This window comes from Epargyreus clarus, unplaced genomic scaffold, assembly GCF_041222505.1.
Source record: "Epargyreus clarus isolate Ecla_fem2 unplaced genomic scaffold, WU_Ecla_fem_2.2 ptg000026l, whole genome shotgun sequence".
Lineage (NCBI taxonomy): Eukaryota > Metazoa > Arthropoda > Insecta > Lepidoptera > Hesperiidae > Epargyreus > Epargyreus clarus.
In genome coordinates, this window is record NW_027332233.1 from 2,904,608 (window position 1) to 2,925,634 (window position 21,027).

The window sequence follows — 21,027 nt, forward strand, 5'->3', positions numbered from 1 at the left end:
ATATTATATCGTATTTAACTATTTTTTATTAAAAAACAAATATTTTTATTATTATTGTTTATGTACAATTTACTTGCAAATAATAAAATTCATCTAAATATAGATAAAAAAATACTTACACTCGTATTGTAATTATTATTGTAACATTAACTTCATTTTTATTCTGCATTTACAGTTTACTGGCAAATAATAGAAAACAACTAAATATAAATAAAAAATATGGTTCAAAATGTAGACTTATGCTAAATATCATTTTCTAAAAGCTAATCTTTTTATTATCATTTATTTATTAATCATAGATTTATAGAAAAAATATGAATAAAAAGGCACGTTTAATGCTACAAGCGTTAAGATGAAATTGAAGGTGGCCAATTCTGGATACATTACCAGTAAACCCAATTAAATCTTCTATTGAAGTAATATACTATTAAACTTGTTTTATCTACATTTAATACTGTATTAATAAAAACAAAATATTTGCCTTGCTTTTACTGAATCTTTTAAAAATTAACATTCATTGTCCTTTATAATATACTTACTTTATTTCTTATTTTATTTTTTCTAACTTATTTAATACTTTTGTACAAAAGCATTGTATTTGTATCAAAAGGGAGTGTATAAACAATACTATCGGCATTCGTTTGAACCGTAGTTTAGTGTGTTTGAAACGTTCCAACGATGCGATATTGGTAGTATTGAAGTGTGTTTAGATGTTTAACCCTTTGTCGTGTGCCGCTTACGTATGCTAATTTTATAGAAGGCTTCTTATATTATTTTACACGTGTTGTGCTTTTTACGATGTGTCACTAATCACTTCTTACTGTTTACCATTACTCACAAAAACAAAAATAATAAACTTTTGTTTTTTTTTACTATTGTTCTTATTACTTTTGATTATAATGTAAAGATATGTTGGGGTAATATTGGCGTTGAACTGGAACTGTATGATTAAAATTGCAGACTAATTTATTTATTTCTTTTAAAATGTCAAAATTATACGTATGTCTGGAAATGATGTACGTATGATCAAAATTGGCAACATAGTAATTGGCAACATACTATGATGCCAATTTTTAAGAATATATCTCAATTAGCCTGCAATTCGATTTGTATTGTTCTACTCCATCACTTATATTATCCCAACTTAGATTATGTTATAAGTTACTTGTGCACTTTAATGCCATTTTACATTTTATAAAAATAATATTTTTAAAGTGATTGCACATCACAAGACAGCACATGGTTTATTTTATTATTGCCAGTTATCTTTATATATGTTTTGTTTTTTCTTTTATAGAAAAAAATCACGAAATTATAGCACGAGCTCTGAAGACACGAGTAGCTCCGATTAGTGAAGTGACTGTTCATAGTGTAGTATAAGTTATATGTATTGTATTATTGTTCCCGATATGATATAAGACGTACTTTTTTAATATATTCCTGAATATAACTTACAAATGTTACTTATTGCATTCACTGTTTCTTCCGACAAGCATCCTACGAAATAGTAAATGTTTATCATTTAATTACTATTATTTTAACAAAGTTAATTACAAAATCCAAGGAATGTATGAAACAATTATCTTCATGTATGCTTTCAAAGTTATTTAACCTAATATTTAAAACAAATTTAGAAAATACAGATTTCTTACTCTCTTCTTTCTAAGAAGCTCGACTAATCTTTCCACTGTGTTTGGGTTTCAATTTTTGAAATTATAAGTGAATTAGATTTATTTTCAAAAATTCAAATAAAAAGCAATTGGAGCTGTTATCGAAAACTAGTCTGTTCTGTATAATATATTCCATAAGTTTAACAGTTTTATAAACAATACTAATAATAAAATAAATCCCCTTTCCATTGAGAATAATATCCCAGGGATTATGTCTTTGTGAAACAATTAATATGCCGTTTGTTCAATAACCAGTTTTTTTTATTACTAACAAGGGTGTGCTACTAAATGCTCATTTTTTGCTTTAAGTTTTGGCGCATATCAAAATAATTGTTCTTCAATTATTCTTAAGTATCAATTAAGTGCCTTATATTTCTTTCTTTCTGTCCATTCATATTACAAATATACAAAAAATATTAATGTAAATATCAGATAATCGTTCATTCTATGTTCTGATGTATAATAAGTACGATGGCTAGATGTGCTTATGTTTATTGTATTAGGAAAATGGCAATATATTGTATTGTTACAATGATATTCCGGAAAATAGAATTATTTCAATATTTCGATAAAGCTATTTCAAATTCCTTTTTGAGTTTTTACATATGTTTGTATTTTAGTAAAACATATACGTGGCCCTTTAGAAACCAAAGAATGGACAGTAAGAAATGATAGTGCCTACTGTTATTAGATGAAAAAGAAACTTGACAGTGTGGAAAAACCTTTTTTTTTTGTTTTTATTAATTTATTTTTTTCCTCCGTAGCGCACCCATTATAGACCTTACTTATTCATCAAACAAATACAAATATAGAAGAAGATGAATGAAATAAGAACATTCAAGTGAAAATATGAATCAATACCAAGTATCAGTATATTTTGGAAAATGAGTTCTGAGTGTAGAGATTGTGGCTGTTTGTTGTGGACATTATTTTAAGTGCGTTTTTTTCTGTTTCAACAATATTATTCCGTTTGTTTATCGAATTAAAGTTTTATTGTACAAAACTGTTTTATTTTTTTCGCTACTTGCATGGTAGTCGGTTGGCTTCCGATTTTTTGAAGGCGTTTTACGCTAAGGAATGTAAAGGTATCCTTCAGAAAATGATAAGTTATAAAAATCGTATTTTTATTTTGACATAAATGGAAAGGTAGATATAAAAAAATTGTTTCTCGAAGGTTCGTTTTATATTCTAAGCGTGCATAACGTCCTTAAGTGTACATTCACTTCTAGATTTATACAATGACTGTTTTTTTTTAATTTATGGCTAGATTGGCATTTCAAATTGATAAGGTAAGTGCCATATTATTTACCAAGCGTGATTCAAATCTTTTCCTGATTAACAAATGCTTTAACATTATAGTGTCACATATACTGCATTATATTAACTTAAATAACTTTATCATTTCAACTACCGTTGCATATTTTGATGTTAAAACATTTAACCGTTTAGTACTGTAGTTTTTAAAAAGAATATGTTTGCATTATAAAAATTTTTGCGTTTTCTATGTTATCATAAACATATTTTTACTTCAATTCATTAGATCAATGATACATCCATTTGTAGTTAATAAAATACATTCGTTAATAACAATTTAATCACAAAATAACTTTCATATTAAACTATCTTGCTTCTTTTAAAGCTTATATTACTTTAAATAGCATGCTTGCACGTTATAACATGACTAACAATCGCAACTAACATTGACGTCCGCCAGTGCTCGGAAACGGCCGATCCCTTACCGAAGGCCGACGCCCTCCACGCCCACGAGCGGCAGCTACAGCAGCAGATCCTCGCAGCGCAGCTGGTCCAAGTCGCCCAAGTCTCCACCAGGACCTATTTGATACTCTGCGATGCACGATGTGGTAGCCCTACTCTAGTTATATAGAGCTTAATTTTCTAAATGTGTAGCAATTCTGTATCTTTACATCAGTAACGACTTCAAATAGAACCTCAATTTTATTTGAAATTGGTACCATTGGCGGCAGAATCTGTTTAACATCAGCAGCTTGCTCGTTTGCTACATTCATCGCATAAAATCTAAGATGATATTTACAAGTATAGTATTAATTCTATGTTCGATAAAATGTCATCCCTATTCTAGTCTCTTTTCGAGGTTGTATTGGTGTCTGTATTATATAGTTGTTTAAATGTATAATGTACCAACGTTGAATATCAACTCAACATCGATTTATAAATGTTACCATTTAGTTTAATTAAGATGTCCATTTTGATTTTAATTTGCGATACATTTATTTTCTAGTCATGTCTTTTTGGACGAGTGCATATAGCAATTTCATAGAATCTCAACGAGTATTAGTTTACAAATGATATAATATAATCTCGAGTGATCAAAGTTACTTTTAGGTACTTATATTGTAAATGGTGTAACCCTATTCTAGTCACGCTTTTCCAAGCTTTATTTGATATTCAATATAATTAAAAAATAACGACCGGAGTAAATCTTCATAAAATTGTTTATTTTTAGTATTTATTATTCAATTGAGATCTTACTATTTTAGACAAGATGCTTGTTAGCTCTTGGGTTTGTGATTTAAAAGGAATAGAATATTGTTTTATTCTATGATTTAAAAATAGAAACTAATTTCTTATTGTTGTGATAGAATTATTACATAATTTGTATTTTGTGGAAATTCACAATTTTGAAAGATTAAGGTTAGAAGCTTCACTGTGCACTACACAGCAGTGTAGAGATTCTTATAAGTGTATTTGTTGCACGTCTTTTACTAGATAATAGGTTAGTTTATATTTCCATAATATTGCTAGTCGAGTAATTTAAAGTAATATTTTCAACTTATATACTTTTTGAATGTCTTCGCTACTTCTAAATAAATATTTAAATGAGATAGTGATAAGACAAGGGGAATTTAGTCATAAATACTGACATTCTATTCGTCATTTAATGAAGACAATATGCGTAGCTTATGAGTAGGTATGTTAATTACAGACTCTTTCACGTACACGTAGCTAACGCAAATTATAAATACCGTAATATTTATTGAATTAAAAACAACTCTGAAATACTTAGGTGTATATAAAAGGTGTACCTACTTGTCACTGGGGCTACGTTTTATATTGTTTTATTTATATATCTCTGGAGAATACTCATTTTGATTTTTTATTTGATGTTAATTATTTTTATAATGAAGAAGATGGACCACAAAATGTGTTATCTTTGTTTCAAATTTTTATTTCATGTTGTATTATTTAATTTATTCAATAAAATCAATTTTTATAGTCCTTTGACTAACTAATTTAAATGCTATAGAATAATTTAGAATAAAGTGCAATATATTTATTGACATGAAATTATTGGACTCATTTATTTATTTTGTGAACATCTAGTCGTTTACATTTTATTAATTAGGTTTGTCTGTTTATAAGTAGTTCACAAAAGAATTGTTTAACATATTTAATTATTTATTATTAAATTATGAAAATTGTATACCTCAAATTATTTATTTTTACAACTGATTTACAAAATTTATGTTTTATCGATATGTGCCCTATAAAGTACCAATATACTTGTAGGTTGTACCTAAAAAAATACATTATTTATTCTTTTAATATTTATAATAATTCGGACCACTCAATCTTTTATGCTATATTACCCTTTATCATATTTTAGTGTATTATAATGTACTATTTAATTAAAAATATTAATTCTAGTCATTTTAAGTACTTATCTAGATCAATTGTTTGAAAACCATTTAGACTGTAGCAATAAAATGTGAATGATATTTAAATAAAAATACTCGTGTAACTAAAATATAAAATATTTTATTAAAACATCCAAGTAGAAACCATTTAAAATAGATTTACACAAATGTTGATATATCTGCTTTCATCTTCTCCAATTAGTCGCAGTTTACAAAAAAATATGCAGTTATAAAATACATTTAATAAATAACATTTTGCTGTTGTAAAATAAAGTAATTCTGTAAACATAATTTGTTTTATTGTCTCTGTTTGATTTATTAAAGATGATTTAAATCTTTAAATATATAATATCAAATTGAAAGAACAATCGATAAACACTTATTTATTTTATATGTTATACAATTCGTAAATAATTGATATATTATATTATAACATGAGCAACTTCGGTGTCTGTGGTTTATTTAAAAAATCACACTAAGTTGAAATTGTCGTTTAAATTATAACTTGTTTAAAATGCAACAATTATTCGTTTACAAATAAAAGACTGGAATGCATGTAAAAATAAGACTTATAATTATATAGGTACATATAATGCCCACTTATTTAATAAATTCCTAGAAAAATTACCCAGACAAAAAACAATAATATTAATCACTGGCTTATCTAATATTAAATCTTTTATGAACATATGAATATTATCACTGTTGTATATTAACAATGGATACAAAGTACAAAACAGTTTACCTTTTAATAGTAGTTATACGATATAGAAGAACAATTCTACTGACCATTGAGCCACCTACACCTTTAAGTCTTAAAAACTTATTGCCAGTATTATTAATGGTGTAGTGTTGCCTGTATTCGTTGTTTTATACACAGTTGATTACTATGCCATAAATAATAGAATTATAAATAAATAGTTAATAATTAGTAACATCCCTGAATATTTACTATCACTGAGTTACATATCATTGCTATAATTTATTTTTATGTAGGTATGTATTATACTATGACAATGTAGGCTTATTTCGGCTATTTTGGTGTAATGTAATTACAAAAATAAGTAGAAATTGGTTAACAGTCTTATTTGTGTAGGAATGTAGAAAATTTTAAGCACCTATGAGGGAATATTCTGTGATAATTTTGGACAAGATTTGTGACATGTAATTTGAATTTGAAGATTTTCAATTTCAAGAACATTGTTTGATAAAAATAATTACATATTATGCCCTGTTAGAGTAACAACATAATGAGCTACAACATAGGATCATTGTGCAATCCTTTTACAACCTTCACCTTTTTAAAAATATACGTCCGTTACACTTACAATTAGTTTTTCTTCTGCGCTTGTTGGCGTCGCTTGGACGCTATGAACATTGCCCAACCGAATCCGACGAGATTCATGAAGAGGACTCGAAGCTGGAAACAATATGTACGAATTAAATAGAAAATTCAAATAAAATCATAATACATACCAAGTAATACTATAATATTTATTATTATGTTGAAGCCTAATCCTGGTATAATGGCCCATCTATAATACTAATGTTAAGAGTGATTTTTATATTAATGAGGAATTGATTAAACTTTTTTTGGTCTATTCAATCAATACCATTGATCAGTACTAGTTTTAGCATCTTTGTGAAAAGTAGGCCAGTCATTCTAGAAAATTTAAGGACTTTTAATATAATATTGATGTTTTACTTATTATGATTGAAGGTGGTAGAACCCTTTGTGGTTCGACTCCGGCGGTACCACCGCCACATCTATTTCCACCTAATAACAGCAGTGTTAGGCGCTGCTGTGTTCCGGTTTGAAGGGTGTGGTAAGGGAGACAGACTTTTCCGAGGCGTTCCAGCTTAGTTCTCAGGGGTAGCGGCGCATCTGTAGCCGACCTCGGGTAGGATATCTAAACCTATCTGGGGTTGATTACAGATGTCCATGGGCGGCAGTAGCCACTTACCACCAGGTGGACTGTATGCTCGTCTGCTACTCCTATATTATAAAGAAAAATATGATATTAACACCTATGCCCTTTCTTTAACTCTCAACTTACCATAGGTGGTACAAATGCCAAATTAATGATTTGGAACAAGGTCAACCATTTCCAGTTTGCTTCCAAAACCGTAGAATAGAGAGCAAAGAGCTGTTTTAACGCCAACTTATGGTTCTTGCCTTCAAATCGGGCCAATGTGTACAGAGAGAATGCTTGCATACAAGGCGCGAATATTAATCTTTCAAATAATAATTTCTTTGCTAGCGGGAAGGCCACTACTTCCTCTGGGAACACTCTTTCAACAAACTCATAAAAGTAGTGTGGAATGGTGCCTCCAAACAACAGTCTGTAAATGTAAAAAGTAATAGTAAGTTAGTGAGTTAAAGTAGGTAATGCGTAATTGAATTAGTATTGGAATAACAATTGAAAGAACATGATAAAATGTTAAGTAAATGTCTTGAATATTGGTCTTAAAAATAATATTGTTAATTAAGCATAATTTTATTGATAAGTCATGAATAAACAAAAACAATTAAATATATTCTATAAATTTAATTCTAAAATTCTAAATATTCATTTAAAAAGCACACAAACCCATATACAGCAAACGCTAGGATGGGATCCAACTTTAGCGTGTCCCCGGCGACAAGCTGTGATGCAGCGCTGCCCGCCGCGCCAACCACACAGCTGAAAAGGATAAGTGCAAAAAGTTATATAAGGAAATAACAAGTTATTGTTAAGGAAAATAGACCAATCAAAGATTTTCAATAGCATATTGAATAATAAACAAATTTCCTCTTCTAAGTAATTCTAGTTTTTCATCACATTCCAGCACCCATGTTGGACATATATGATTTTATCACCACCACAACCATTCCTATCATTTAAGTCTTTTATCTTAATCTTGCCATAGTAGCAATTAACATAATTAATTCTAATATTATTGAAGTTATATAAAAAAAAGTCTTCAAATTTAAATAATTATTGAAAAATGCTGTAAATATATTGAAAATTATTGCTACTGATACATTATCTAAGCCTTATCAAGTATTAAATAATCACTATCCTTATTAAATAATAGATTATCATTTTAGTATACTGATTAAAACCTTATCATTTATATTACCTCTGAACTAAACCCAGTGTTTTTTACTAATAAGCATACAGATCTGCTGTTAGGTGATAATAACCCATGACCCATGGATATCTATAATCCCAAGTATAACAAGAGGTCCATCATTAATATGTTGCTTCCCTTGGCCTTAGGTAGTTATAACATTTTTTAAACAGACCATAGCAGCATAAACACCGTTCTTATAAAGCAGTAATCAACACTATGTAGAAATTTCATAATTATAAAATAGATATTTAGCTAAAATTACAATTATACTAACAGATTAGCATGGTTGATAGAAAAGATAACATATATTTTGTAATAATCATTTAGCAATGAAATTATTTAGATACTATAAGATAATTTTCCACTATCAATATTATTTTTAAGGAGCTTATGTATGTATGTATGTAAATTTGTATTATATAAATTGGAAGATGTATAAAATTGAGTATCCCATAAAAAAGAGAATACAATTCTTAACAATGCACAGTGCTGTTTTAAGGCCATAATTACAGCCAAATAAGGTTCAACTAGTCTATTTTACTACATGTATGTTAATGTGTGGATAACTGTAATTGGCGTAAGCTGTTGTTATCCCTAAGAAATAAAAAAAAATACATTTATCATGTTAAAATTTGCTTCGATTATACAATTACAGTGTCTTTAGGATTATTTTGTCATTATTCCCCATAGAGGATACTTAAGGTAACTCAAGCTAATTTCACCAACAATTTAAGTGAAATAGAATGCACATAGTAGTCAATGTAATAATTTAAATCGTCTCCTGAACTTTGAACCGACTGTTATTTTAATATTGGACATGGATGCAAAAGATTATAATATTATAGTAATATAATGAATGTGCATGTAAATGTTATTATAATTTCACTATTAAAAATACTGACCTCGTTATCGCCTTTGTCTTGATAGGGTGGAGATACAAATTTTGTAAATACGATGCGACTAAGTTCATAATAGGTTTTGATAACGCCATTTTTGTCTAAAACAATATATTACACCAGCCCCTGACGCAAATCTGTTTACGTATATCACGATGAAATTTAAAACACATATAACGTAGTAGCAATGTTTCTTGCCAAAGCAGGACAAGGTTCAAGCTGATAGCCCTTATCAGTAACAACAGGTGATTTTTACGTAGATATTTGACAAGCTCTAGTACATTGAACTTCGTCTAGTATGTTGCTGTTACAAATTAAATAAACACAACGTCCGTACCCTGCAAAATACTCGTAAATTAGTAAGTATGTAACGAAATGTAAGGAAGGTACGACACAAAATAATATTAAATTCACTGTCTTATAAGGCTACAACGGGACTCGGGACAATATTTTTTTGACAAGAATGACAATTTGACATTGACACTCCTAGAGATGTGCCGAGTCAGGACGACTCGACTCTCGAGTACTTACATAAACTCGCATACTCGAGTACTAATAAGTGATACTCGAGTACCAGTGATATTCGAATACTGACGGTACTCGTACACTGACTTTTTATATGAGTACTAAAGTACTCGAATACCAAAAATGGCCGACTCGGCACATCATTCGACACTACTGATAATAATGACAAACTATAGCAACCGAGATATTCACTACAAGAAAACATCGATTTGTTTATATGAATCTGAATTAATAATATGATATATTTAATAATATTGAAAGCAGTTTAATATTAGATCATATTATCAAAAATTAAGTACATATTTTCTTAAACTGCACCGCATCTGGATGTGCGAGGCTGTATTATTGTAATACTAGTGGTGCCCGCGGCTTCGCCCGCATTTTAAAGATATAATATGACATACATAAAACAGAAAATTCGTACCTTCATTGGAATGACAGTGGTGCCATCTGTCGAAATTTGGTCTTACCAACTCCCAAACCTTCGTGGGCTCTTGGACAACAACTTTGCAAAAAATCATCATTTGATCAAATGCGTAGTTTCCGATTTTATAAAATGTATATAGACAAATATTCATTTTTATATAAATAGATAGATGATCGACTAACATGGATAAGTAAAGTAACTGTAGGTAAATTATGAAAAAATCGAATTTCGATCTTCTGGGTTGAAAGATCGATTCACTGAATCGATCCATTACTGGAGATCAATTACAATAATCGATTTTGGTTCAAAATATCGATTCTCCGATTAATCGATCTCAGATCGCCATCCGTAGTTCCCGTGGGATTTCCGGGATAAAAACTACCCTATGTCCTTTCTCGGGTCTCAGACTATCTTTGTATAAAATTCCATTCAAATCGGTTCAGTGGTTTAGCCGTGAAGAAGAGACAGACAGACAGAGTTACTTCCACATTTATAATATTAAATATAAATATAGTAAGGATTAGTAAGGAAGTAAGGCTTTGCTGATGGATACATAATTTCAGTGCTTGTTTGATCCTGATAACCTTTTTTTTCGCTATCCTCGAAAAAAGATCGAAGATAGAATCGATTCTTAGTGCCTTGATTTTTTTGTGAATCGATTAATTGCATTTCGATCGATTCGAATCGATTCAAAAATCGATCTTTTTCGGAAAGAATCGCCACCCCTAATATAATCCCAATAAATCTATATAAACAAATATAATGTTGCAACCGTCTCTGATAGCAAGTATTGATATGTTTAAACTCATGGTTATTTAGAGTATGCCAAAAGACCCACAAACGTAGGTAGGATCCATTACTGGAGACCGATTAAAAAATCGACTTTTTTTGGTCAAAAAGATAGATTCTCTGATTAATAGATCTATGATCGCTATCTGTGATAAAACTATCCTATGTCCATTCTATGGTCTCAGACTATCTTTGTACAGAATTTCATTAAAATCGGTTCAGTGGTGTAGGCGTGAAGAAGAGACATACAGACAGACAGAGTTACTTTCGCATTTATAATATTAGTAAGGATATCGATTAAAATAATCGACTTTTTGGTCCAAAAGATCGATTCTCCGATTAATCGATCTCAGATCGCTATCCCTAGTTCCCGTGGGATTTCCGGGATAAAAACTATCCTATGTCCGTTCTCGGGTCTCAGACTATCTTTGTACAAAATTTCATTTAAATCGGTTCAGTGGTTTAGGCGTGAAGAAAAGACAACCAGACAGACAGACAGAGTTACTTTCGGATTTATAATATTAGTAAGGATTTTCATTTTAAAAATTTATGGAGCGGGAAATTTAAATTAATGTCATTATTAAATTAAAAATAAACTTTTATTTAAATATTTATTGCTTTGCTTTTGACTACCCGTCGGTTGTAATAGTTTACGAGCTTAATATATTTCGTTTTTTTCCGTACATTAGATAAATAGGATGGAACTAGGGATCCAACTATAGAATAGTAACTTCAACAAATAGTCATTAATTAGAATTCATAATGTTTTATTTAACAATATTGAAACAATCATAATTATCGTTCATGCAGTAGACTATAATCGTATTATGTATATGCACAGGATTATTATGAAAATTATATACAGTAACGAAAGCACGTTATTTAAGCTTTTATGAAAAAAGTAATGGTTTAAAAACGTTATCTTGAATTTAAAATAAATTAGCTACGCCATTTCCGTGCGCGAATGAGGAAGAAAATATATTATTCTTACTTAACTTTATTTACACATTACATTTTTAAATAGTTATAATAGCAATCTAGTCATTATTAGGTTCTCAACACATATCTTATTATTGGCAATATTTGTACTATCTTCCCATTCCTAATAATTTATTTAATTTTTATAAAAACATAACACAACATTAGAAAATTATATACCATAATTTTACAATAAAACTTTGTAATTATTGCTAATAAAATAATGTCAATTGATTTTAAACAAATGTTATGTGTTATCTTGATATATTTTGTCCAGTTGCATTTGCAAATTATATGATGTCACTGTTGGAGTATCAGGTACTTCTGACCGCTTATGTGTTACACGAGGTGTGTTTAAAAAAATCATTTGTTTCTTCATTTTCATTTCCATATACATATTAAAGGCTCTCTTGTCCATATTTTTATTTGGTGTATGCATTACTTTGGAAACATTTGGCATTGATTTATAAACTCCTTTGCAAAAAAAACGGGCACCTTACACACACACTTTACCTTAGCTTTTCTATGGGTAAATATTATTATATTTTTAGTATGTCATTAGCTTGGATGACTAGAAATTTCTTATTATCAATGAGAATCTAGTTTTTTAACACTTTTATCCTGGTATCGGTGTTTTAGTCAATGTAAACAGAGAGCCGTGTTAAAATGGACATTTTTATGGGTATAATGAAATTAAGACTACGAGTATTTTTATGGTATTTTAATAAAAGAGACATTAAAAAATAAAAATTAATAACGAGTATGACCTCCTCTTGCAGCGATTACGGCATGTAATCGTCTTGGCATGCTTCCCACCAGGCTTTTGATGGTGTCCTGTGGAATGTGTTCCCACTCAGTCGAGATTACACGTTTAAGCTCTCTGATGTTTTGTGGAGGTGGTTGGACAGATCGTACTCGCCTTTTTAGGAGGTCCCAAACATGCTCAATGGGGTTAAGGTCGGGGCTCCGCGCTGGCCAATCCAAACGACGAATACCGACCTCTTGCATATAAGCATCTACGTCGCCAGAACGGTGGGCCCGAGCATTATCGTCCATGTAAATGGCATCTTCACCAATTACAGTCAGTGCGGGTTGTGCATTTTGAGAAAGGATTTCTGTTATGTACCTATGCGCATTTAGTGAGCCATTTTCTATGAATACTATCTCGGTACGATAGTTGGAAGTTACGCCCGCCCAAAACATAACGGACCCTCCACCATAAGGGGTGATTTCTTCAAAACACACATCGGCATAGCGTTCCCCTGGTCTTCGTAACACTCGCCGACGTCGGTCCTCACCATGCAGACAAATTCGAGCCTCATCGGAGAAGAGTACGCTACTCCAGTTACCTGGTGTCCAAGATAGGCAATTTCTAGCGAACCTCAACCGCGCAATCCGGTGCTCACGGAGTAACTTGGGGGCCCGCGCTGGTCGTCGACTACGTATATCAGCAGCTAAAAGTCTTCTCCTCACAGTCCATAGGCTAACTTGTGCTCCTCGTACCTCTTCAAGGTTTCTTTTGAGGTCTATGTAACTGCATTTGCGGTTCCTCAGCGCCTGAGTCACTAAAAAGCGATCGTCTCGCGGCTGTGTGCAACGTTTTCTCCCAGAACCTTGCCTTCTCTGAACGGAACCTGTCTCTTGGTATCGAGTCCAGGTTCTTTGTACGGTTGAACGACTCACGTTTAACCGCTGTGAGACGTAACATTGGCTACACCCCTCTTCCAGCAGCGCTATAATTTTACTAGCTCTCATTGCTTTTTCTGCCATTACGATAGACACAAAGATATCTGTTTTAAGTCACAATAAGGCAGAATTATGCGATAAACATAAATTGTTGTACTAAAAATAACGAAAAGTTACTTTTAGTTGCTTGATAACCTTTTAACCGCAAACCCGCGAAAAGTGTCACAAAATGAAAAAGGGATTAATAATTTAAAAAACAAAAGTTTTGAATTTGGAATGAACTTTTTTTCATACCCAGACTCTTTATTAAGTGCCAGTAACATAGTTTGGCTATTAAAACCTCTGAAGAACTAAATTATTACCAATAATGTTAAAAAATCAAACCCGCCCGTTTTTTTTGCAAAGGAGTGTATATAATTTTTTTTCTTAAACATTGTTTCTTGTTTGGTATTTTATAGGAAGGTGATTTGCTTTTTATTACTGAACAAGATTTGCTTGTAACAGGATCTATTTCTTTTGATTCCTCACTTCCCGGAAGCTTTGACATACTTTTAGCTTTTACTAATATATTATTGTTTATATTCATAGTCGTCTTTCCAGTGTTTTTTTCATTAATAAGTTTCTTCACTTGATGGAGTGTTTTGAGCTGGGACTCTTTGATATTAGTCAATGTATTAATGCCATTTTCGACCATTTTAATGTTATGTTCCAATTGCTTTTCAACTTCTAATAAGTCATTCAGCTCTGTCTTTGGTTTGTCAACATTTGCCACAGATGCTTTGTTGAGTAAATCACATAATGAAACAATAACACTCTCTTCACGAATGCTTTTCTCTTTGCTTATAGACATTTTATCAAAACACATAATTGTGTTATCATTGTAGTGCGCAGAGTTATCTGTATCATTTGAATGATTGAAGAATTCTTGCACATTCCTATACTCTTTGAAAGGAGTTGAAACAGGAGGGGTTGCTTCAGCAATATTTTCCAATTTTGGTTCTTTGGCTATTGCCTTTGTCTTATCCTCAATATCCTGTATGTCCTTTTCATTTTGCAAAAAACTTGTATCACTACCTGATTTCCATGACATATTTGAGAGTGGTGTGTCTGATACAGGAGCCAAGACCTTCTTACTAACCACAGGAGTTACCTGTGGTTTGCTATTAACTTTTGTTTGTGGAGCAAAGTTCTCTTTATTGGCAAGTGTCAATCGATTTTTAAGTAATTTATTAGTAATAATGGGTGTCTCCGGCATATTGCATATTCCACTTATTCTCACTGTACTTCTAGCTGAAATTAAAAGTGAAAACAATTAATATCAATAGAAAATATTTGTGATGATCAATATACCATGATGATGTGTAAACTTCTGTTATGGGTAAAAATAGTTACATACAAGTGTGTATATGACCAAAGCACTTGCAGGGCATCCCAGTATGGGAAGGCTTTATAGAAAACATACAACATTTAGTTTCTCTTACCTTGAGGGAGATGAAGGGACTTTTTAGCTCTAAGTTCTGGTTTAGGGAACTTGGGTGTCTCTGGATTGACAGTTAACCTTGGGTTTGGTATGGCCTAAAAAAACAAAAAACCCTTTAAATAACAAAATTGTGCCAAGCAAGAAGAGAAGAAAACATATCTCATGCAAATTATTTGGTTTATCCTCTGTTTATATTATTTTTATTGTACATTTAATACTGTAACTGTACACAATACATTTTTATTAATCTTTTTAAACTATATTGTATATATTGCAAATTAAAAATAATTTATATATATTTTAGCATTAATAATTTCTTGTTATTTAGTTATAAATTTATTATCTTTGTTTCAACATTGCACAGTATTATTTTTGTAATTATGTTTAGATGAATCTGGTGAAAAATATGACTGAAATATTATGAGTTTTCTCTCACCTTAGGTTTGGGTTGGAAGATGAGTACTTTTCTAACTGAATTGTTTTTTAACTGCCCATCACCTGTGTGGCTCTTGGTTTTATTTTCCACTTTAACAGAACTGTTCCAATTCCTCTTTATTGTGGAAGTTGGGGGTGGACATTTTCGCTTTGGAACACTTAGGGCTGAAAAGTGATTTATTTATTTTTTTAACTCCTATTCATAAATGCTTAATAGCATTATGTTAACTACTGTCTATTTTGTTTATTTATTCAAAGGCCTTATCTATTTTTTTGGATACAAGGTAATGTTATAATGAAAAGATACAGATAGATCAAATAAATAAAAAGACATGTAGCATATTTTTTACACCTTTTTAAAACAAACTTCTGTTTAAAATCTGATATATTGTATCTTATAATGCTAGAAGCTGAATCAGGAAGTTGCTAAAGTTAGTAATAAATTTACGGATACCTAAAATATTTGCTTGCATTTCTGCAATAGTGAGCGTCTTGATCTTCTTCTCTGCTGTGCGTGTTAGGGCTGTAGTGCTTCGCGGCTGTTTATTATCTAGAAAAGTCTTCATAGCCTCCTTAGATACTATACCTGAAATGAATTGTGGGAATAAGTAGAAAATATATAGGACTTCATGTACCTTAAATATAATGCACTTTTAAAATCATTAAGATTACAAACTTCTTTTTTCTAGTGTCTGGGTAAATCACAGATTATATCTATGGGGTAAATATAGAACCTAAAAACTGTATTGATTTATATTCCTATGGTGCTCATCTGGAAGTACCCAGTCTCACAAGATAATGGTTCTTAAAAGATAAACAATCGGGAAAACTCTTACCGCTTAAGGCAGGCATTAATTCAGCCAATGTTTTCGGCTGTCCAAATGTAGTATTTGTCACCACTGCATCCATTTTTTACAGTATAATTTTGGGTCTCTAAAATAAATTAGAATCCAACATTTGTACCAAATTAACAAACAAATACAATTTAAAGTTATGATCGTTACAAATGTCTAATTGTCAAAAACAATTTTGACGGCTTTGACGCCATATTCCACAGACTAGATGTAATTTTGTATTATACTCTTGTCTATGGATGTATTATATTGAGTACTGTGTGTATAGTGTGATGTGACCTTTACTATTGCATTTATTTAATCTGTGTATGTGTATTTGTAATTCTTATAATATTTCCTACTCATCATTTTGACTGTTTGACACTTGACACTTTGACAGTCGGCTTTTGCATTTCATGTTATCATTGATTGTTAAGATTGTGTTATCAATATTCTAGCAAGGGGGAGCATACGAGTGACTTTCAGATTAAATATTGGGATATACATATTTCTGAAGAATGGTTACCAATGTTGAAATCAAAGGGTTCGATGAATTCGCCAAGTACACGGAGAATATCGACCCGAAGGGTCCGCCGGTTTTATTTTACTTCACTGGCTCGAAGTTAGCTAATGGTAATAGCTGGTGTCCCGATTGCGTTGAAGGTGAGTAACAAAGTAAACGGTCACATAATATTAATAAGATTCTACTAGCTATTTTTTACTGAGTTCAACATAATAATATATCACAAATATCCTAATAGATACACACAAGTATAAATGAATCAGAGCGGTAAGATTTTGTTTACTTTTGCGGCGTTTCCCTGCCGCCGTCATCTCTACTTTACTCTACTTTGAGTATTTTAGTAGTACAGTAAAACCCGTTTAAGACGATTTCTTAGGGATCCAACCAAAAACGCGTCTTAAGCGGGATAAGAAAAATAAGACATATTAGTATTACATATGCATTATGTTCTAATTTAATACACTATATATTTATAATAAATTATTAAATTATGCATTTATAAATTACCTTAAATAGATAGTGTAATTATATTATTGACTAGCAAACATAACTTTTCTGACCCATCAGAATTGGCACAGGCCAAGACAGTCAGTCTCTATTTATTTGCTTTACCATGGCAAGTTTCTCCCTTGAAAACTTAAGCCAGTTTATTCGGCCACTTACGAATTAGGTGTATTAAATGGGATGACGAAGCATATTAGCGTAAGCGTTAAGAAATGTATGAAAACATGTCTAAAAATGCACAGACTTGCATAAGATGGCGTCTTATGCGAGAAATTGGGGGGATTACGGTTCTTACGGCGCCAAGATTTGAATGCGGATCCGTATAGATTTCGATGAGACAAGACGAAAAGTAAGAATAATTTTTTTTGATATCTCGCTTAGTTTTCGAGATATCGATACTCAAAAATTATTCGAAAATTTCGATTTTTTGCGTTTTAAAAGTGAAATTGCCGAGGAACGGCGCGGCGGAAACGGGTACGACTGGTATCTCCCGATAGGGGAGGACGTGCAGAATACGGTAGAAGAAAAATGAAGAGAATTCGTTAAGAAACGGCGGAGGAAAATGAGAAAAACCAAAAATTGATTTTTGAAAAACGGAGAAAATTATATTTAAAAATTTAGAAAACGGAGAGAAACGGAAGTAGTATGTGCGAAAAGGTATCGTTGAGACGAGTACGATGGTATAAAATAATTAGAAATCGGGCAAGGGACAACGAAGTTAGAGGTGATTGAAATTTGAGTTGGTATTGGTATTGGTTAGGTTAGGTTAGGTTAGGTTTAGGTTAGGTTAGGTTAGGTTAGGTTAGGTTAGGTTTTTTTTTTATTATTATCATAATAATAGTGATAATCATAATAAAGGATAAAATATATCTTCAAAAATTTTTTTCAATAAAATTCCAACATTTTTTATAATATATTTATTAATATCTTGAAAACTAAGCAAGATATCGAAAAAAATTATTCTTTGTTTTCGTTTTCTTTTCCAAAAATCTATCGAAATACATCATTAAAAGAATTTTTTTTTTTTTATTTTTCGATTTTTAAATATCGATATCTCGAAAACTAAGCGAGATATCAAAAAAATTTATTCTTACTTTTCGTCTTGTCTCGTCGAGATCTATAAGGATCCGCATTCAAATTTTGGCGCCGTAAGAATCGTAATCGTGCCGAGAAATTGTATTAAGCGTGATCATATTAAGCGGGTTCTACTGTATTCTATTTTAATGTCTCAATCTGGATCTTGGAGCTTTCCTTTGCTTTATTTATTTCCGTGTTATGAATGTTGACTGGCTTTCATATTCTCTTTTGAAATAAATGTATATACAGACAGATAGTAACAGTTTCTTAATGCTGGGATTTTAAATATCCAACACTCATGAATGAGTGGCTTGATGAAAAGTTAAGGAACATTAAAACAATACATTCAGTATAAGGCCATTATTGAAAATGATTTTCAAGTTTATTATTAATAATAAGGGACAATTAACCCAAATGATTTTTAATTCCAATGACCATCAAGGTTGTACTGAGAAGTTTATAATCTCCTAAAGTATGTGATTAACGTCATTAAGTGTCAATTTTATTATTTATTTTTGTCAATAATATGACAAATAAATATGTCACAATTACTTGCATAATGGGTAAAAAGAAGATAAAAGTGCATAACTTAAATAACTATGAGGAATTCACTAGTTTCATAGAAAAATTGCCTAAAAAGGGTCCAGATGTTTATTTCTTTTTTACTGGAAAAAAGAAGGAAAACGGCAGGAGTTGGTGTGTTTATTGTCAGTTGGGTGTGTGGCTTCAATTGAATACAAGATTATCATCATCATCAACCCATTACTGTCCCACTGCTGGGTACGGCTCTCCTCTCATAATGAGAAGGATTAGGCCATGGTCCACCTCGCTGGCCAATTGGTGCATATTGGTAGACTTCACTTATACTTTTGAGATTTTTTTTTAATAAATCTCTCAGGTATGCAGGTTTCCTCACAATGTTTTTCTTCACCATTTAGCAAGTGATAATTAATTTCTAATACGCACATAACTTTCAAGCATCAGAGGCCGAGTTTCTTTACCACTAGGCTATCACTCCATAGGCTGTTCATGCATCTAAAAAATTTATCCATAAAATATATTTATGTTTATCCTTGACTATTTTTTCATTCTACTAGAAATCGTAATAATATTAAGATAACCTGATTGTTCATTATTATAGAGATTTAAAAAGGTAAACTTGAGTCGCCTTAAGGATTCAACTTAGGTCACACTCAAGTAGATTATATTAAATTTACTTGGGAGCAATGTGGTAGAGAATGTGCCATGCATTTCCCAGGTCTCGGAAGTGGAACCCACAATTGTAGCCAAGTTCATATAATTATTTGTCTTATCAATGTATTTTTCTTTTCAGCTGAACCAATTGTCAAAGCCTTTTTAAGTGAACTGCAAAAAGAGGCAATATTTGTTTACGTTGATGTGGGTGATAGAGAATAGTAAGTGTATTTTTTGTTATACTCAGTATTAATATGTTATCTGATATTATCAACTGCAATTTTACATCCAAATTTGATTGAGGGCAAGTAGTTGTGTAATGTACAACTTATTTTCTTATCTTATCTTATTATCTTATACAATGTCAATCTGTAGGTATTTTGTGCATCAACATTGTCAACATGTTTCATGTTCATCAAATACTTGATAACAATTCCTATTTGAATTATTTTAAGATTTAATTTTTATGTTATCATTTTAATATAAAAAAAAAAACATTTTGACACATTTCATAAGAAGTTGTTCAAAGGAATATATTTTATTCTTTCAAAAATATTCATACTACTAATTTTAATGATAAAATTATGGAGCACACATTCATTCAGTCATGTCATTCACACATGAAATAAGTTGTAGCGCTGTCACTTTTATATTAATTATTAAAATATCTTTTCAGTTGGAAAGACAAGGCTTGTCCATTTAGGACGGACAGCAGAACAAGACTAATGGTCATACCCACTATTATCAAGTGGAAGGGAGTCCAGAGGTTAGAGGGAAGCCAGTGCAACAAGGTCGACCTTCTGCGTATGTTGTTTGAAGACGAAGAATAATGGTTATAATATTTTAAAATATGAAGTGTCTATATATCAATTATGTAATATTGGAAGACACCATTCCATACAAGACAATGAATTTTTTACCACTATCAGATGTAAATCAAGTTAATGGAATGACAGTTTAACTTATTCCGATATCCTTCTGTACAATCGAGATGTATTATAATTTACATCAATTATAATATCAAGTTGGCTGCAGGAATGTGTATTTATCACTTTCCATTATTCAGTTATGTATAAATAAATAAGATACAATGTAAATGTATTATTAAGGGTCTTGAAGTATATAAATAAATATTTTGCATTTAATTTTATAATGATGTATTTGATTTATTTAAATTCCTTTTGATTTATATGTGAGCCAATTATTCAAAGATTTT

General features: G+C 30.9%; 4 protein-coding genes across 14 annotated transcripts in view; 2 read left to right on the top strand and 2 right to left on the bottom strand.

Moving 5' to 3' along the window:
* The window catches only part of Srrm234 (Serine-arginine repetitive matrix 2/3/4), a 30,853-nt gene extending 25,793 nt beyond the window's left edge, over nucleotides 1–5,060 (top strand). For 3 of the 11 annotated variants that reach the window (XM_073087908.1, XM_073087909.1, XM_073087910.1), the window contains one exon: nucleotides 1,298–2,673. In XM_073087908.1, the coding sequence (XP_072944009.1) occupies nucleotides 1,298–1,352 (55 nt within the window). In that variant the 3' untranslated portion in view covers nucleotides 1,353–2,673. Of the gene's footprint in view, nucleotides 1–1,297; nucleotides 2,674–2,937; nucleotides 2,960–3,384 lie in introns of those variants that run through there. The other 8 variants (XM_073087900.1, XM_073087902.1, XM_073087903.1 and 5 more) reach the window with 8 other exon arrangements.
* A 388-nt stretch (nucleotides 5,061–5,448) lies between these two features.
* Nucleotides 5,449–9,836, bottom strand: LOC140753357 (peroxisomal membrane protein 2). Its single transcript, XM_073087912.1, has 4 exons — nucleotides 9,367–9,836; nucleotides 7,939–8,031; nucleotides 7,405–7,690; nucleotides 5,449–6,767 (listed from the first exon to the last, which is right to left on the bottom strand). Exons 1-4 carry the CDS (start codon nucleotides 9,453–9,455, stop codon nucleotides 6,678–6,680), a joined length of 558 nt encoding a protein of 185 aa, XP_072944013.1. The 5' UTR covers nucleotides 9,456–9,836; the 3' UTR covers nucleotides 5,449–6,677.
* A 2,011-nt stretch (nucleotides 9,837–11,847) lies between these two features.
* On the bottom strand, nucleotides 11,848–16,720 carry LOC140753117 (uncharacterized). Its single transcript, XM_073087505.1, has 6 exons — nucleotides 16,517–16,720; nucleotides 16,135–16,266; nucleotides 15,682–15,845; nucleotides 15,247–15,340; nucleotides 14,180–15,055; nucleotides 11,848–12,550 (listed from the first exon to the last, which is right to left on the bottom strand). Exons 1-6 carry the CDS (start codon nucleotides 16,587–16,589, stop codon nucleotides 12,327–12,329), a joined length of 1,563 nt encoding a protein of 520 aa, XP_072943606.1. The 5' UTR covers nucleotides 16,590–16,720; the 3' UTR covers nucleotides 11,848–12,326.
* Nucleotides 16,721–16,900: 180 nt separating this feature from the next.
* On the top strand, nucleotides 16,901–20,964 carry LOC140753116 (thioredoxin domain-containing protein 17). The gene is made up of 3 exons (XM_073087504.1): nucleotides 16,901–17,176; nucleotides 19,951–20,032; nucleotides 20,488–20,964. The coding sequence occupies exons 1-3, from the start codon at nucleotides 17,032–17,034 to the stop codon at nucleotides 20,639–20,641; spliced, it is 381 nt and encodes a 126-aa protein (XP_072943605.1). The 5' UTR covers nucleotides 16,901–17,031; the 3' UTR covers nucleotides 20,642–20,964.
* Nucleotides 20,965–21,027: the final 63 nt, after the last annotated feature.

Excerpts from the sequence above, each read along its gene's own strand:
- LOC140753357 (XM_073087912.1), bottom strand. The coding sequence starts at position 9,455 with ATGGCGTTATCAAAACCTATTATGAACTTAGTCGCATCGTATTTACAA. Across the intron at positions 8,032-9,366 it reads AAGACAAAGGCGATAACGAG|CTGTGTGGTTGGCGCGGCGG; the intron begins GTCAGTATTTTT and ends TATCCTTTTCAG. Across the intron at positions 6,768-7,404 it reads TGGCATTTGTACCACCTATG|CTTCGAGTCCTCTTCATGAA; the intron begins GTAAGTTGAGAG and ends TATTGTTTCCAG.
- LOC140753116 (XM_073087504.1), top strand. The coding sequence starts at position 17,032 with ATGGTTACCAATGTTGAAATCAAAGGGTTCGATGAATTCGCCAAGTAC. Across the intron at positions 17,177-19,950 it reads GTGTCCCGATTGCGTTGAAG|CTGAACCAATTGTCAAAGCC; the intron begins GTGAGTAACAAA and ends TTTTCTTTTCAG. Across the intron at positions 20,033-20,487 it reads GATGTGGGTGATAGAGAATA|TTGGAAAGACAAGGCTTGTC; the intron begins GTAAGTGTATTT and ends ATATCTTTTCAG.
- LOC140753117 (XM_073087505.1), bottom strand. The coding sequence starts at position 16,589 with ATGGATGCAGTGGTGACAAATACTACATTTGGACAGCCGAAAACATTG. Across the intron at positions 15,341-15,681 it reads TCTTCCAACCCAAACCTAAG|GCCATACCAAACCCAAGGTT; the intron begins GTGAGAGAAAAC and ends TTGTTTTTTTAG. Across the intron at positions 15,056-15,246 it reads GTCCCTTCATCTCCCTCAAG|CTAGAAGTACAGTGAGAATA; the intron begins GTAAGAGAAACT and ends TTTTAATTTCAG.